The sequence below is a fragment of the Cnephaeus nilssonii genome (genome assembly GCF_951640355.1).
Source record: "Cnephaeus nilssonii genome assembly, chromosome: 4".
Lineage (NCBI taxonomy): Eukaryota > Metazoa > Chordata > Mammalia > Chiroptera > Vespertilionidae > Cnephaeus > Cnephaeus nilssonii.
This window is the reverse complement of record NC_137075.1, coordinates 66,767,011-66,784,694: the sequence shown is the minus strand read 5'-3', so window position 1 is coordinate 66,784,694 and position 17,684 is coordinate 66,767,011. Positions and strand designations below refer to the sequence as shown.

Here is a 17,684-nt window from a genome sequence, read left to right as displayed (position 1 = left end):
AACTGGGTGAATATGTCAACATGTTGGTAAAAGAGAAAAGACTTATGAAAAAAAGGATAGAAATGTTTACACTTAGGACTTTACTTACAATTTCCAGTTTGAGGCTTAAGGACTTTTGGGTGAAGGAAAGAAGGACCATGGAGATGATTCATATTCCAGCATGCTTTGGAACTTAAAAACAGATCTGCCAAAAGAGCCACCCAAATCTGCTTAATGGCTCAGTGCCTTCTAAGCCAAGCTCAGCACCAGAGGAGGTGGTGGTGAGTTACCTCTACTGGATGAATGCTTATTAATTCTCCCTGCTCCCATCAGTGGCAAACACCAATTGCTGCTCCATTCCTGTAGCTTTGTGTCTGCCCTGGCAAGGACAGTATACATTGGTTTTATGCAAAGTTATCTTCACGGAAGTTCTGAGTGATGGCAGAAGTCATTAGGAAAGGAAGGAACTGCTGTATTCTTATCTAGATCTTCTTGAAGCTTTCTGTGGAACTGATTGATGTCCTGACAGCCCCCCAAGGAGTTGGCTGGCAGCTGGGACTGCTGTTACAAAGAGTGGCAAGAAGAATTACTCTGGTGAAACATTTTACTGTGAACATAGTGGGTACAGAATCTCATCCAAAAGCATCTGTCTAAACTACTCTCAAGTTTGCCCTGACTGGAATGTAAACTTCCTAAGGTCAGAAATTTATGTCTGTTCTGTTAACCTTTGTGATCCAGCATCTATGACAGTATTTGGCATATTCAATTATTATCAATGAATAATAATTTTTAAGAAGTGGGTCAAAGGGGGAGAAAAGGGGACATAAGTAATACTTTCAACAATAAAGTTAATAATATCTATAATAATAAAAGTGTAATATGCTAATTAGACCAGACAGCTGAACAACCTTCTGGACATCATTCCGATGTCCTTCCAGATAAAGCCGCGGCGGGGGGGGGGGGGGGGGGGGGGTCAAGGCAAAGGAGGTTAGGGGCGATCAGTCAGGCATGCGAGCAGTTAGGGGAGATCAGGCAGGCAGGTGAGCAGTTGGGACGATCAGGCAGGCAGGCAGAGTGGTTAGGGGTGATCAGGCAGGCAGACAGAGAGTGGTTAGGGGTGATCAGGCAGGCAGGCAGGCAGGCGGCAGTTAGGGGCCAGCAGTCCTGGGTTGTGAGAGGGATGTCCGACTGCTGGTTTAGGCCTGATCAAGCAGTTGGACATCCCCTGATGGGTCCCTGATTGCGAGAGTGTGCAGACCAGGCTGAGGGATCCCTCCATGCACGAATTTCGTGCACCAGGCCTCTAATTTATATATATAAAAGCCTAAGCGACCAAATGACCGAACGACTGGTCGCTGTGATGCGCACTGACCACCAGGGCACAGATGCTCAACGCACAGGATCGGGCTCCCTCCTGTCTGGATTGACCTGTGGGGATCTGGCTGAAACTGGCTATCCAACATCCCCCCGAGGGTCCCGGATTGCGAGAGAGCGCAGGCCAGGCCAAGGAACCACACTAGTGCATGAATCTGTGCACCAGGCCTCTAGTAATAATCTGTGCACCAGGCCTCTAGTAATCCCTCTGTGTTTGAGGGATGTTGGGGAAAAAAACTTACATATAGGGTCAGTGGTTTTAATTAAAATTCTAATTTTGGTAGTTGGAGAAGTTAAACTACAGAATAGGTAAGAAACTTATCCAAAATCATATACAAGAATCAAAATTCTGGCCTCCTAGTTTTCAGTGAGCTTTTCATTCAGAAACATTTCTATTCCCTTTTTCTGCGGTGGATGCTAGAATCTGGTGGTAAGGTGACATTTGTGACTTTTTGAAACCAGGTAACGATTTATGCTGGTGGATAACACAATCCATTTTATGGTCATGTTTCCAATATTACAAATCTTTATAATATGTAATCAATGGTTGGGGAAGCATTTGAAAACATGATCAAGTAAATTCACCTTGTCACATAGGCCATAGTTATGGCCCCAGTTTCGTAAAGCAATTCATGAATAGCATGTGACATCTTGTAGCACAAATCATATATTGATATCAAATTCCTAAGATATTTTGGCTTTATTGCTGATCTTCAACCAACAGTGGCTTGTAGAGTGTTAGCTGTAAGTCTTTATGCCCCTCCCCAGTCTCACTGTCAAGTAGCTAATGATCTATAAACAAATATGGAGATGCCCTAAGGGAGCTCTCCATTTAAAGGGACTTGAATCATTAAATAATAGAAATACTGAAGTCCACCCTGGTTTATGATTTGTCAGTTTAGGTTTTGAAGTGACTGGTATTTTCAGATGGGACAGGTTTTTAATTTACTGTACAATAACATTAAATTTTATCTGATTTTTCCCTTCAGGAGAAAACTTTCAAAAATGTTCATCCACATTTGCAGTTTCCATGCTATGAAATATCTTTGTATGTGAATAGAAGACACATTTCAGTTTCTTAAGCTAAAAGTGGCCATAGAGGATAATAAAATTAACATAATAATATCTACCAGTTCCTGAGAGTTTGCTTCTGCTAGATAGTTTATACCTATTATCTCATTTCAACAACGTTCCAAAGCAGGGTTTCATTTTCCTCATTTTCAAGCTGAGGAAAAAGAATGCCAGAGAGGTTAAAATAGCTCCCTGCAGCCAGGTGGTGGAGCTGGGATTTGAACCTAAACTGGAGGGACTAAAAACGTAGATGGAAATGTAATTGACACAATTGAACATTCCTTAGATGTTGCACAATCAGTACGGGCACAGGAGCTAACATTTACGTTCCAAAATATGGCCTATCTAGCCCAGAAGTCTGCCTGGCTCAAAGGAAATTTTGGGGTGACCTACATGATGACTCTCAAAGTGATTTTTCAAAACTGGATCACTTGCAAAATTTGCTGTAAAACAACAATTTATATGTCTATTGAAATTGAGGGCCAGCCATGCATTAAGGAATTTGGGCACCACCAACGAAGATCTCAAGTCTAAGTAAGTTATCAAGCCCTAAAACTTGGGTTTTATTGTGGGAACCCGAATAAAAAGTACATGGGAATTCTTTGGACTGCTTTTACAACTTTCTTGTAAGTTTAAAATTTTATTCAAATTTAAAAGTTTAGTTTAAAAAACTTGGGTTTTAAAGGAGAGAGCATCTGGCCATAATTTGGATGGTATGAGTAATACTGCTGCTATGGATAATAGGCACATTTAGTCCAAGCCAGCATTTCAGTAAACCACGCTTGTGGTTCAGCTCTTTCTTTTTATTCTTTATTGCTGTTTCTAATAAAGCAAGATGTTAAAGCTAACTACATGCTCTATTAATTATATGAAGGTGAACTTGAGTCATATTTGTTACTGAAGATGATTAATAATTACCAGTTCTGCACACATTTCTGGTGCATTTCAGTAAATAAACAGGGTACATTGTTGGGTAGTAATTGATTAATTAGCACATTCATCCTACACAGCTCAATGGTCTAAGGATGCTGAGTTTGAGATATTGCTCATAATTATTACAAGAAACAAATCTGTTCCATTTTTCAGTTTATTCTTCTGTATGCTAAGTTTTTTTTTCTAAATCGAATGTTTAATGGTTCAAAACCTTATAGGTTTTATTCAGATAAATCAACTCATGAAAAATTGCTAGTCATAATCTCAGAATCTTGTTTTTTGTGTGAACGAGGGTGAAAACTTTTACAAGGCGAATTTTAACATTAGATCTTGCTGTTAAACTGGATCAAATCCTGTAAATATAGGGCACTTCCCCACCATGCAGGAAGTGCTCATTGAGCACCTATGCGCAACAGGGGCCCTGGAATCTCATTTGCTTCCCAACCACATCAAATAAGCTCAGGATTGCAAGTGCCATCAGGTTGGCACTTCGCAGCACTAGCAAATATAATGTGTAATCTTCAGAGAAGTATAACAGCATGTATTGGCTGCCGTTTTAAACTATGCAGTAATTTAGGATTTTTTTTTTCTAATTTATTGAGCCAGCATGTAGTTGAGAAATAGTGTAGTGGAGAGAGCCTTGGACAGAGTCAGGAGTCCTGGTTCTTCTCCATCTGTATTATTTCTTAAGAAGCCTGTGTGGACTCTGGGCACATCACTACCCACTTTTCTAAGCATGGATCATTCACCCGTAAAATGAAGGTTTCAACCAGGGAGATGGGAGGTACAGTGAGGAGCCCAGGCTGCAGAGACCTAGGTTTGAGTCTGGACTTCCTATTTTATTGTTTAATGGAAATTATTTAACCTCTTGAGTTTCTGCTCTGCTCACTTGAGTTTATCATAAAAATCAAATGGAATATGAAAATAGTTTGTAAACTATAAAGTATATAACTATAAAGCATTATTAATATTATTACTATTTTAATTGGTTGATATTATTCAAAATGGATGAAGGATGCATCAAAATGCCCATGTACTGGTCTAACAATAAGGGATTATCAACATTCTTTACACCATTATTGAAATCACTTTGAGTAAAAATTTCCCATGTGTCTTCATAATTTATTGCTAAGTGAAAAACACAGTCTGCAACACAGTATGTTTGATATGATCCTATTAAAATATTATATACACAAAGATAAAGGACTATATAATAGGAACTTAGTACGTATTTCATAAAATAATAACTGCAATAAATATATGTTAATTGAGCAACTCTTGCTACTGATAAGGTATTGTTCTAGGAGTTGGGGCTATATCTTTATACTTACAATCCATTGGGTGAGACAAATAATAAAAAATAAATCTATTATGTAATACCACATATTGTTAAGTGCTTTGAAGAAAAATAAAACAAAGGAATAGAGAGTAAGGGTGCTTTCCTGTTTTTCAAACATTTTTCTATTTTATTTTTATTTTTTAATCAAAAGCAAATGTCCCTATAATTAGAAAAATTAAAAAAAACTTCAGGTATATTTAAAGACAAAGTAGTCTTAAGAAAAATGTTATGTAAATAGATAACATAACATTTTTGTCTGGATTTTTTTCATTTAGCACATTATATTGAGACTAGAGGCCTGGTGCATGAAATTCGTGCATGGGGGTGTGTGTCCCTCAGCCCAGCCTGCACCCTCTCCAATCTGGGACCTCTCGAGGGATGTCCGACTTCCCGTTTAGGCCCAATCCCCTAAACGGGCAGTCGGACATCCCTCTCACAATCCAGGACTGCTGGCTCCCCACTGCTTGCCTGCCTGCCTTCCTGATTGCCCCTAACTGCTTCTGCCTGCCAGCCTGATGACCCCCTAACCACTCTCCTGACAGCCTGATTGATGCCTAACTGCTCCCCTCCCAGCCTGTTTGCCCCTAACTGCCCTCCCCTGCAGGCCTGGTCACCCCTAACTGCCCTCCTCTGCAGGCCTGGTCCCCCCCAACTGCCCTTCCCTGCAGGCCTGGGTCCCCCCACAACTGCCCTTCCCTGCAGGCCCGGTCGCCCCAATTTCCCTCCTCTGCTGGCCTGGTCACCCCTAACTGCCCTCCCCTGCCGGCTTGATCGCCCCCAACTGCCCTCCCCTGCTGGCCTGATTGCCCACAACTGCCTTCTCTTGCAGGCCTGGTCCCTCCCAACTACCCTCCCCTGCTGGCCATCTTGTGGCAGCCATCTTTGACCACATGGGGGCAGCCATCTTGTGTGTTGGAGTGATGGTCAATCTGCATATTACTCTTTTATTAGATAGGATAGAGGCCTGGTGCACGGGTGGGGGCCTGCTGGTTTGCCCTGAAGGGTGTCCCGGATCAGGGTGGGGGTTCCCTTGGGGCATGGGGTGGCCTGGGTGAGGGGCCTGTGGTGGTTTTCAGGCTGGCCACGCCCCCCAGTGACCCAAGCAGAGGCCCTGGTATCTGGTATTTATTTATCTTCTATAATTAAAACTTTGTAGCCTTGAGCGGAGCCAAGATGACTGCTTGCCCCATGACCACAGCCATTTTTGTTGTGATTTATTTATCTTGTATAATTGAAATTTGTAGCCTTGAGTGGAGGCCTTGGCCAGCCAGGGTGTGCGGAAAGCTTGGCTTCCTCCATCGCCAGGGGCAACCCAAGCCTCCTGTTCGCTCTGTGGCCGCAGCCATCTTGGTTGGGTTAATTTGCATACTTGCTCCTGATTGGCTGGTGGCCGTAGCTTGTGGGTGTGGCAGAGTGATGGTTAATTTGAATATTACTCTTTTATTAGCTAGAATTCATCCACATCTCTGAGTTTATCAACAGATCATTCCTGTTCATTGCTGAGTAGTATTCCATTGTAAGGATACCCCACAATTTCTTTATTCATCCACCTGTTGACAACAGACATTTGGGTTGTTTCTAGTTTGGGGCTATTACAAATAAAGCTAATGTGAAAATTCATATAGCAAGTGTAGTGACATGATTTTTAAATGTCTGTATAGAGTCCCCTTTGATAGATACTCCATAATTTTTAAGCAATGCTCTATTGTTGAACATTTATATCTTTCTGGTTTTTCATTATTGTTGCAAATGATCTGTAATATTTTGGCTTAGGACTGTATCTATACATGTTGAGCTTGAAATGAGTAGGAATGAGTAGAAAGGTATTGTAAAGGGGACTTGGAAATAAAGAATGCATTGTTAGATAATTCTGAGTTTTTCAATGATTGCAGAGTATGTATTTTGTGTCATCTGCTGGAAAGCAAAGAAGCATAAATCTTTAAATAAACCAAAATTGAATTTGAATATGAAGTTTATCTTGCAACTAATGGAAAAGGTCAGCTGTTTTGTTTATGGGACCATGATTTGATCATAACATTCCTTATGAGGCAACTGCAATAAACTTGGGTGTGGCCTTTTGTTTCCTGGAGCTATAATTAGCCATCTGGTGTACTTTACAACATGTTGTTAAAGAAAAAAAAATCTTAAAATGTAGCATTTTACTCATTTTTCTCTCTCTCCATATATATCCATACACACATACATATGATGTATATGGTGACAACTGTGGAAGTGCAATAAAATGTATACAGAATGGTTAAGAAATGCTTGGGGGAAACTACCATAAAAAAGACCCCCAAACTCAAAACATTATTTTATGCATAGAATCCAAAGCTATATTTTTCTGTGCTATGTTTAGGGTCTTCTTATAACAGAACACATTTTTTTTTTTTTTTTTTTTTACCAACAGATTTTTAAACAGCAGGGACATGCTTATTATTTACTGTTTTGGTATCTTTCCCTCATTTACATAAATACCCCAGAAACCAGCAGTTTAAAACTAATAAAAGCCAGGGCCCTCCATCAAGTGCAATAAAGTTTCACAACCATGAGTTAGACTGTTAGAGTGAAAAATAAACCTATATATGTGGTTATCAAGGGTTTTGGGGGAAAGTGTATAATCACATTTCAAAGTTAGAACTTTCATTTGAAGAAGCCATGCAATCATAACACTTAAACATTTATGTAGAACGCTTTATCTTTGAAACATTCTCTTAATATTGGCCAATTAATCTCTGCTGCTCCCCTAAGGAGCAGGTATTACTATCTGCCATTTTTTTCTAGTTATAAACTTGAGGAAGGTATGGCCAACCCACAGAGAGGAAGGACGGGGCAGACAAGGGTCTAGCCCTCATTATGTAGTGACTCCTTGAGATGTAACTCCTAATAGAAGGCATCAGATTTCTGTTCCACATTGATGAAACCATTAGCAAAACAAAGATAGAAAGAGGAGGTCAGTCTGCCTCAGGCTTTCAGATGCAGTTTCACCTTCTGAAGTCACCTTTTGGGAAGAATGGGAAACAGAAAAGATGCAGAAGAGCCACTGCACATTTCATCTGTACTTGCAATGGGTGTGTCTAAACTTGGTCCAGTGAGAAAAGCAAAGTCAAATGCTCCCTCCCTCCCTGAAACCCCCACTTGCACAATATCTGGGCAACTTAATCTATAGTTTTTCAAATCAGATTTACTGTGATCTATACATTCCAAGAGTTGAACAAATCTGTTACATACATTAAAGCCAGAGGAACAGTAAAGTAAAACTAATAAATATTTACATTTTTGGAAATGGAATTAATGGATGCTTGAGAAATTCTGAAAGATAAACATTTAAATGTTAAAATACGTATTTCCTTCCCCACAGGGACAGTGTGGGGAATTAATGAGATAATAAATGCGAAGTGCTTTGAGCTCTTTAGAAGAAAAGTGCCAGATGAATGCAAATGATTATTGTTAAAACTTTCAGATGGTTACTAATATATTACTTATGATAAAATACATCTTTTTATAGTTGGAATATAGGATACTTGAAATTTTTAGGATGGGATAGCTGAGACCATGCTCCCCAAACTCCTCCCAGGTCACTCCACATTGTATTGGGAGTCTTTTTTAACCCTTCCCCATTTTAGTGACCTCATACCTATCTTTCAAACAAAACTATGGAGCATGACTTCACAGCTTTCAAACTTTCCTGCAACATCCCATCATTAGTCCTCCAACAAAGTCTTACAGATCCCTGGTCAGAGAAGAATTCCACTGACACCCCTGATTTCTTTGATCACATAATTGTGACACCTCCCAATGCTAAGCATTGTGCAAGTAGATTTTATTAGCAGGAAGTGTGTGTGTGTTAAACTGTCCTTCTGTACTTTAACCTTTTGCACTCGGATGTCGAGTGTGACTCGACACGGTTAGCATTAGAATAAAGGAATCGAGAAAAAAGCAAGCGAGTGCAAAGGGTTAAGCAATACAAGCATCCTATATCATAAAAGCCTAATACGCTAAGTGTCCGACCATTTGACCATTTGACCAGTTGCTATGATGCGCATTGACCACCAGGGGGCAGGTAGTCTGACTGGTAGGTTAGCTTGCTGCTGGGATCCGGCCGATTGGGACTGGGCAAGATGGGCGGATATGCCCTGGAGCCCTCCTGTGGTCCCTCCCCAGCCCCGATCTGTCACAATCCGGGACCCCTTGGGGGATGTCGGAGAGCCAGTTTCGGCCCCATCCTCGCAGGCCAGGCTGAGGGACCCCACCGATGCACGAATCCATGCACTGGGCCTCTGGTTTGTTATAAAAGAGTGCAAGTCCTTTGAATGATCAAGGACAAGTGACATTCAACTTACTACACAACATGCTAGAATTTGTGGTAAAAGAGTGCAAATCCCACATAAATTAATTTTCATTTAGCCTGAAACACGGAATGAGATACCCTCACTAAATCTCATTCTCCTCATATGTAAAATAATGACAGTAGTAGTACCTACCCACAGAGGTTGTTGGAAAGATACAATAAAATAATGCATACAAAGCTTCAAGTACAGTATACACCTAGCCCATAATGTGTTCAATAACAGGTAATGTAAGTAGATAGTGGGAAGTAGGTAAGTAGATAGCACAGTTTATCATTAAATATCATCTATTTGGATTATTTAAGATCAATAGAAAATGAGCTATATGTAAAGGAAGATACTTATCATCATCCAATAATGCGCTCCTAAATGGTTAGCACACTTTGCTTCTCAAACCATTGCAAACATTCAGTATTAAATAAAGATGGCTCTACTGTTAAAGGTTTGCTTCTCCCCAAAAGTTTCTGGGGGGAAAAAAAGACATTGTTTAAAAACACACACGTCTTATTGACAAAGATTTCAGTATCCTATGTAGAGTAGTAAAAACTACTGGTAAGTAATTCATCGCAATTAATTTATATTTGGGGTACATTATAACATAGATATAATTTTTTTCAAACTCCCTTAGTTTAGCAATAGCACAGTATCTTTGCTGCATACATGTGCTAAAAGATAATAGACTATGCTTCTTTTCAAATGTTCTGTAATTAAAATATTTCACTAATTTAATCTGGTCCTCTGGCTTCTTCCACTTAATTACTTGAAGTGATTGTCTTATTATACCAATTTTTCTCTTTTCATTTTGAAGCTGTAGGTTTTTAGGTAGAGAACCTTACTGCCAATCACTTTCTAATGAGACCTGAATCTGAATATAAGGCCTGGATTTGGAAACAGGCATTCTGTAGTGTATGCGGAGAAGGAAACTGCATTGTTTGAGAAACCAATCATGTGGGTAAAATAAAAAAAAAGTACCAGAGAGGGAACTCATTTGACTATTGCCAGCAGCTTGAGGCTCCAGAGTGCTAATCAAAATTCACACACAAAACTTCCCCAATAGATTTCACCGTTTTGTACTGTTTAGAGGGGATCTCGCCATGTGAAAGATCCACTGCTGTGCTGAACAAAACAGAGACAGTTTTCTTTTAAAGTCCAGAGCAGATGAGAGCCATAAGGAGACAGAGGGTTTCATTTACTCTCAGGACACGATTGTGCCAGTGAACTAATGAGTCTCTTGGACCTTATGTTGCTCTGGCTTCAATCGAGAGGAGACTCTAATGGGCATGTAGTACTTCCTATCCGTCAAGTGTCTGGACAATGGGCCCCTCATATGGATTAGAGCGATCTGGCAAGAAAAAGAGGTCATCGTTGTACCTAGCACAGGCAGGAAACCTGGCTAATTAATGTATTTCCAACTATAGCAAGACAAAAGCTGACACACACACAAATGTTAATTTTATTGCAGAAACTCAGCCTGTGGCTGAGGCATAGTTTAAAAATTATGGAAATCCCTTAGGTAAAAAATACCTCTCCTTTCCCCAACACACTCCAGTATTTATAAAGATATCATTCTTTAAAACAACTATGTGACTTGCTTCTTTCATCCTTTGTTAAAGTTGGATGATGAATAAATATTTTGAACAGTTACAAAGCAAATGCTGAGAATTAGTGTCAGCACTGCATAATTTTAACAATTTGCCCTTTAACGGAGTCTGTTGAATTAAGCTTGTAAAAATCCTACTGCTGTATTCAATAGAGAATACAAATGTTTGTTCAAGCGAGATGGCTGGAGTTACACTACATCTTAAACTAAGAGCAGATACTGCCACCTAGATAAATTCTGATGCTGTAGTGAACTAAACGTTGGCTTACCTTACTTTTTGAAAAATAGCAACAACAAACAATAGTGGCTTGGCGCAGTGAAATACAATGAATGATAAAGGGTCACTTTAAAAATCCATACAAATGTAATTTTCTTTAAAAGAAGACATTTTTGTTCTGCCAAATATCAATGATTAAGCCTTTATTTAACTTTTTAAATGCAGAAGACAAATTAACTATTAGAAATAGGAGGAGGACACTTTATAAAACATTCAAACAAAATCTCCATTATCCTGAAGTTTAGAAAGAAGCAGATGCAGAGGTGATATCAGTAAGACTTGTACATTTCTTGTTAGATATTTCCCCCTTAGTTTGGAAAAAGGAAGAGAAAACACAAATAGGTTTTGGTTTAATAAGTAAAATGAGATTGCTTAACAATTTTTTTTAAAGAGCATTACATTATAGTCTGTGCTGATACACTTCCTAGCAAACAAAGCAAACTAACTTCCTCCCCCTCTTTTATTCCTAACAGTAAAAGAAATGTTGCCTTTTCTTAGCTCTAGTTGGAATCTAAACTCAGTAATGTATCCCAGGATCATTAACATATCAGGCTCAGAGAGGTATTTTTCTTATCATCTTTAGAGTTTAGCTCTTCTTCAAATCGCTTTTTGTTTTCCTCTGTTACTCCCAGAATGACTTCAACCTCATCAATAGTGGCCTGTAAATGAACAATAAAAATGACATTCCTTAAACATCTCTTACATCTCTCCCCATCCAAGTCTCCCCACCACTAAGCATTTGTTCCTTTTTGGTAAAGTATGATTTAGACTACTTTGACCAAACAAAACTATGGAGCATGACTTTTGCTCCTCCAACCAGCACCATCTACAAGTTGCTGGTTATCAGTCCTGATGAAATGAGTATAAAAACTGTAAGAACTTGGAAACATTTATAGAAATTTTAATTTCTATTAAATGTAATAATGAAAAAAGTGGGCTTCTATTGTGTACATCTTTAATTTTTTTCATTTCATTTTTCTAATAATTTATTTTTGTGGTATTTTAAAAAAGTGTTGATCCATGATAGGTCAGAAACAAACAAACAAACAAATAGGTCCTTCACTACAGATAGTTTGAGAGTAACTGGTCTAGTCACCCTAAAATGATGGCTAGTAAAATGAGATTATTTATTTCTATTGGTTTCTGGGAGAAAAATGGCACCTTTCCATTTTATTTTATTTGGTTACTAGAGGCCCGATGCACGAAGATTTGTGCAAGAATGAGCCTTCCTTCTCCTAGCTGCCAGCACCACCTTCGCTCCAGACCAGAGCCGCTTTTCTGCCTTTGCTCCGGCCCAGAGCTGCCTTTCTGCTTTCCCATGCTGCCCAGAGGCCCAGAGTGGCTGGGGCAGTGCGGAACGCCTACGCAGGCATCCTGCGCTTCCCCTGGCCGCTCGTTGCCTGCATATGCAAATTAACCCACCAACTTTGTTGGGTTAATTTGCATACTCACTCCTGATTGGCTGGTGGGCATTGTGGAGGTGTGGTCAATTTGCATCTTTCTTTTTTATTAGTGTAGATCTTTTTATTGAGGTAGAATTCACATACCATAAATTCATCCTTATAAATTATACAAGTCAGTGGTTTGTAGTATATTCACGAGCAATCATCCTACTATGTAATTCCAGAACATTTTCATCACTTCAAGTAAAAATTCTCTATGCATTAGCAACCCTTCTGCATTTCCCCCTCCACTAGCTCCTGGCAAGCATTCATCTACTTTCTGTCCCTATGGATTTGCCTACTCTGGACATTTCATATAAATAGAATCATACAATATGTGGCCTTTGTGTATGGCTTCTTTCTCTTAGCATATTCCATTGTATCTATTATCTATTTTTGCTTTGGTTGTTTGCATTTTAGGTATCATATCTAAGAACAATTGCTAACCATAAGGTCATAAAGCTTTATACCTATGTATTCATTGTATGGATTACTATCCATATAATACAATTCAATTCACCCATTTATCAGTTGATGGACATTTGGTTTGTTTGTATTTTTTGGTTATTATGAATAATGCTTCTGTGAACATTAATGTACAAGTTTTTGTATGAACATATATTTTTAATAGTCTTGGATACATACCTAGGTGTGGAACTGATGGATCATGTGATAATTTTTTCACTTTTTGAGGAACTGTGAAATATACAGCAGTCACATCACTTTACGTTCCTACAGCAATATAGTAGAGATCCATATCCTTGGCAACATTTGTTATTGTCTGCCTTTTTTATTGTAGCCATTTTAGGTGTGAAATGGTATCTTATTGTGGTTTTGATTTGCATTTTCCTAATGGCTAATGATGTTGAGCATTTCTTCATGTGCTTATTGGCCATTTGTATATCTTCTTTAAAGAAATATCTATTCAAATCCTTTACTTACTTTTTTCCCCCCATTACTTACTTTTAAGTTGGGTTATTTGTTTTTTTAAAAAAAATGTTTTAAAAAATTGATTTCAGAGAGGAAGAGAGAGATAGAAACATCAATAGTGAGAGAGAATCATCAATTGGCTTCCTCCTGCACACCCTCCACTGGAATCAAGCCCACAACTTGGGCATGTGCCCTAACTGGGAATGGAACGGTGACTTCCTGGTTCATGGGTTGAGGCTCAACCACTAAGCAACACCAGCTGGCATTATTTGCCTTCCTGTTGTTGAGTTATACTAGTGATTTATATACTGTGGACATTAGAACCTTATTAGATATATTATTTGCAAGTATTTTCTCCCATTCTCTAAGTTATTTTTTCATTTTCTTGATAGTATCAGTTGATGTACAAAAGTTCCTAATTTTGATGAAATCCAACTTACTATTCTTACTTTGGATGCTTGTACTTAAGGTATTATGTCTAATAAACCATTGTTAACAACAAGGTCATGAAGATTTATACCTATGTTTGCTCTTCACTTACATTTAGTTGTTTGATGCATTTTCACTTAATTTTTGTATACGCTGTGTAATAGAGGTGCAACTTCATGCAGGTGTATTTTCATTTGTCCCAGCACCATTTGTTAAAAAGACTATTCTTTTCCTATTGAATTGTTTTTGGCACCCTTGTTGAAAATCTATAAATATTTGGGTTTATGTTAGACTCTCAGTTCTATTCCCTTGATCTATAGGTATATTTTTATGCAGGTACTACATGTGTTGATTGATCATTGTCGTTTTGTAGTAAGTTTTAAAATTGACAAGTGTGGAGTTTTTCCAAGATTATTTTGACTATTCCATGTCCCTTCATTTCCCCACGAATATTAGGATCATCTTGTACATTTTTGCAATAAAGTCAGCTGGGATTTTGATAGGAATTGTATTGAATCTGTAGGTCAACTTATAGAATATTGCCATCTTAACAACAGTAAATCTTCCAGTCTATGTTTTGTAGTTTTTAGTGAACAGATCTTATACTTTGTTAAATTTACTACTAAGTATTTTACTCTTCTTGATGCTATTGTGAATGGATTTAAATGTTTTTTATTTTTGCATTGTTCATTGCTAGTGTATAGAAATAAAACTGATTTTTGTATATTGCTCTTGGATTCTACAACCTTGGTGATCTTGTTTATTAGTTGTAATAGATTGTTTCTGGGTTCTGTAGAATTTTTACATATATAAGATTATGTCATCTGTGAATAGAGATAGTTTTATTTCTTTCTTTCCAATCTGGATTGGATGCTTTTTATTTATTTTTCTTGTCTAACTGACCTGGCTAGAACCTTCAGTACATGTGAATAGAACTAGTGAGATTAGACATCCTTGTCTTTTTTTCTTTTTAAATATAGTTTATTGATTTTTTACAGGGAGGAAGGGAGAGGGATAGAGAGTTAGAAACATCGATGAGAGAGAAACATTGATCAGCTGCCTCCTGCACACTCCCTACTGGGTATGTGCCCGCAACCAAGGTACATGCCCTTGACTGGAATCGAACCTGGGACCCTTGAGTCCACAGGCCGACGCTCTATCCACTGAGCCAAACTGGTTAGGGCTAGACATCCTTGTTTTACTTCTGATCTTAGGGGGAAAGCTTTCAGTCTTTCATCATTAAATGCAATGTTAGCTGTAGGTTGTTTTTTTCTAGATGCCCTTATCAGGTTGAGGAAGTTACCTATTATTACTAGTTTGAGTGTTTTATTATAATAATAATATTATTATTTTTTATCAAGAAAGGAAGTTGGCCTTGGGCAGTGTGGCTCAATTGGTCATGGGTTTGATTCCTGGTCAGGGCACACACCTAGGTTGGGGGTTCAATTCCAGGTCAGGGCGTGTAGGGGAGGCAACCAGTCAATGTCTCTCTCTCATTGATGTTTCTCTCTCCCTCCCTCTCTGGAAAAAAAAAAGGATATTGGATTTTATTAAATGTTTTCTTCTGAAATACCTTCCATTTTCATTCAGCCTTTACTTTGCTGGTAAATCCTTGTTGCTAAACTAAAAATATTTATTAGAATGTCATGAGGATAATAAACAGAATATACTACCCAAAATGAATCTACTTCACTTTTTAAGTTTTTATTATTCCTATTTTGTTGAAATTTAACCTTTTTACCTTTAGACCTTCTATCAAGAGTAAGCATATCAAGATAATAATGATTCACATGAGAAGGCTAGAAACCATGATATATTTAAAATCTACTTTAGAACATCTAACTTGATAATTTTGGAAGTCAGACAAAGGGCAGAGAAATAGCCTTCATTATGCCATAAGTAATTGGCTTTGCCAACCTCAAGTCCAAACTCAGAGCCTACTAAATCTGTGTAGTTTTAGGGACATACCATCTGTCATAGTATGCCCAGGCTGCTATAACAAACTACCACGGACTGGGTGGCTTAAACAACAAAAATTTCTTTCTCACAGTTCTGGAGGCTGGGAAGTCCAAGGTCAATGTGCTAGCCAATTCAGTTCCTGGCTTGCAGACAACCAGGTTTTTGCTGTAGCCTCACATGGTAAGGAGAGAGAGTGAGCAAATGCTCTGGTCTTTTATAAGGGCACTAATCCCATCATTCCCATACCACCCTCATGACCTCATCTATAATAATAAAAGCCTAAGCGACCATCGCAACCGAATGGACTGAATAGGCTGCATGGGGTGACCAGGCCAGCAGGGGGGTTAGTGAGGGGCGACCAAATGACTAAACAAGCAGGCTGCGTGGGGTGACCAGGTCGGCAGAGGGGTTAGTGAGGGGCGACCAAACGACTGAGCAGCAGGCTGCGTGGGGTGATCAGACCAGCAGGGGGGTTAGTGAGGGGCGACCAAATGACTAAACAAGCAGGCTGCGTGGGGTGACCAGGTCGGCAGAGGGGTTAGTGAGGGGCGACCAAACGACTGAGCAGCAGGCTGCGTGGGGTGAGCAGGCTGCCAGGGGGGGGTAGTGAGGGGTGACCAAACGACTGAGCAGGAGGCTGTGCAGGTGACCAGGCCCACAGGGGGGCAGTTGAGGGCAACCAGGCCAGTGGGGGGGGCAGTGAGGGGCAGACAGGCTGGCAGAGGGGGGCAGTGAGGGGCGACCAGGCCCGCGGGGGGGGGGGGGGGAAGTTGGGGGCGACCAGGCCGGTGGGGGGGCAGTTAGGGGCGACCAGGCCAGTGGTGGGGGGCAGTAAGGGGTGACCAGGCCAGCAGGGGGGCAGTTGGGGGCGACCAGGTTGGCAGGGGGGCAGTAAGGGGTGACCAGACCGGTGGGGGGGGGCAGTAAGGGGCAACCAGGCCAGTGGGGGGACAGTTGGGGTGACTAGGCCAGCAGGGGGGCAGTTAGGGGTGATCAGGCAGGCAGGCAGGTGAGCAATTAGGAGCCAGTGGTCCCAGATTGTGAGAGGGATGTCCGACTGCCGGTTTCGGCCCGATCCCCAGGATTGGGCCTAAACCGGCAGTCGGACATCCCCCGAGGGGTTCCAGATTGGAGAGGGTGCAGGCTGGGCTGAGGGGACTCCCCTCCTTCCCCCCGTGCCCCCATGCATGAATTTCATGCACCGGGCCTCTAGTTTTAACATAATTCCCTTACATCTCTACTGGTATACGTTGTCACTTTGGGGTTAAGGTTTCAACAGTGAACTTTGGGAGGACAAAATTAAGTCCATAGCACCATCTGATTCTGATTATTAACTATATTTTGACAGACTAATCTGATCATGTGCAGGTAGTCTTAGAATTTTGTGCATAGCAGTAATGACAAGATGATGCTAGCTTGTAGTAACTTAGAATATAAATGATGAGCATAGATCCTTTAGGACCTATGAATATTATTAAAACACTGGGCCATTTAAAAATTAAATCTTCTCAGTCATGTTATGGGAAAAGCAGTGGTCAATCTTGCAACTCATAAAATCACATTGAAGAGTACAGCATTATTATCATCATTACCATTACTAGAAGGACCAGGGCCTAGCTCAATGAAAAAAACGTATTAAAAAATCATATTCTTATCAAGCTTTTGTTGGGCTTTCCATTTAAGAGAAAAAATGACATGTAGGTTCCAATTGAGTCCTTTGAGTTACTTGACCCATTCAAACATGATGAAGGCTCAGGCTGGAAATCCGATGAAAATTTTGATAATCAATACTAAATGTTCATTTCTGCTCAGCTGGTATTTTAAAACCTCTTGTACAGATCTTGCTCCCATTTTCTTGAGTTTTGAGACATCTAGTTAATTACACATGACTGGATTATGTGGAAGCTTCAACAGTTAGCGATGGAACATCTACCCCATTTTGGAGGAACAGGGTGGAGTAGATGGTTCACATATTTGCTGAGTTTTTCCCTAAATACATTGT

At 39.8% G+C, this 17,684-nt stretch overlaps 1 protein-coding gene across 1 annotated transcript in view; it reads right to left on the bottom strand.

The window, feature by feature from the left end:
• Window positions 1–11,461: 11,461 nt before the first annotated feature.
• Window positions 11,462–17,684, bottom strand: part of IQCH (IQ motif containing H) — a gene marked incomplete at both ends in the record, with an annotated part of 213,432 nt that continues 207,209 nt past the window's right edge. The window contains 1 exon segment of the mRNA XM_079768988.1: window positions 11,462–11,581. Within this exon segment, the coding sequence (XP_079625114.1) occupies window positions 11,462–11,581 (120 nt within the window).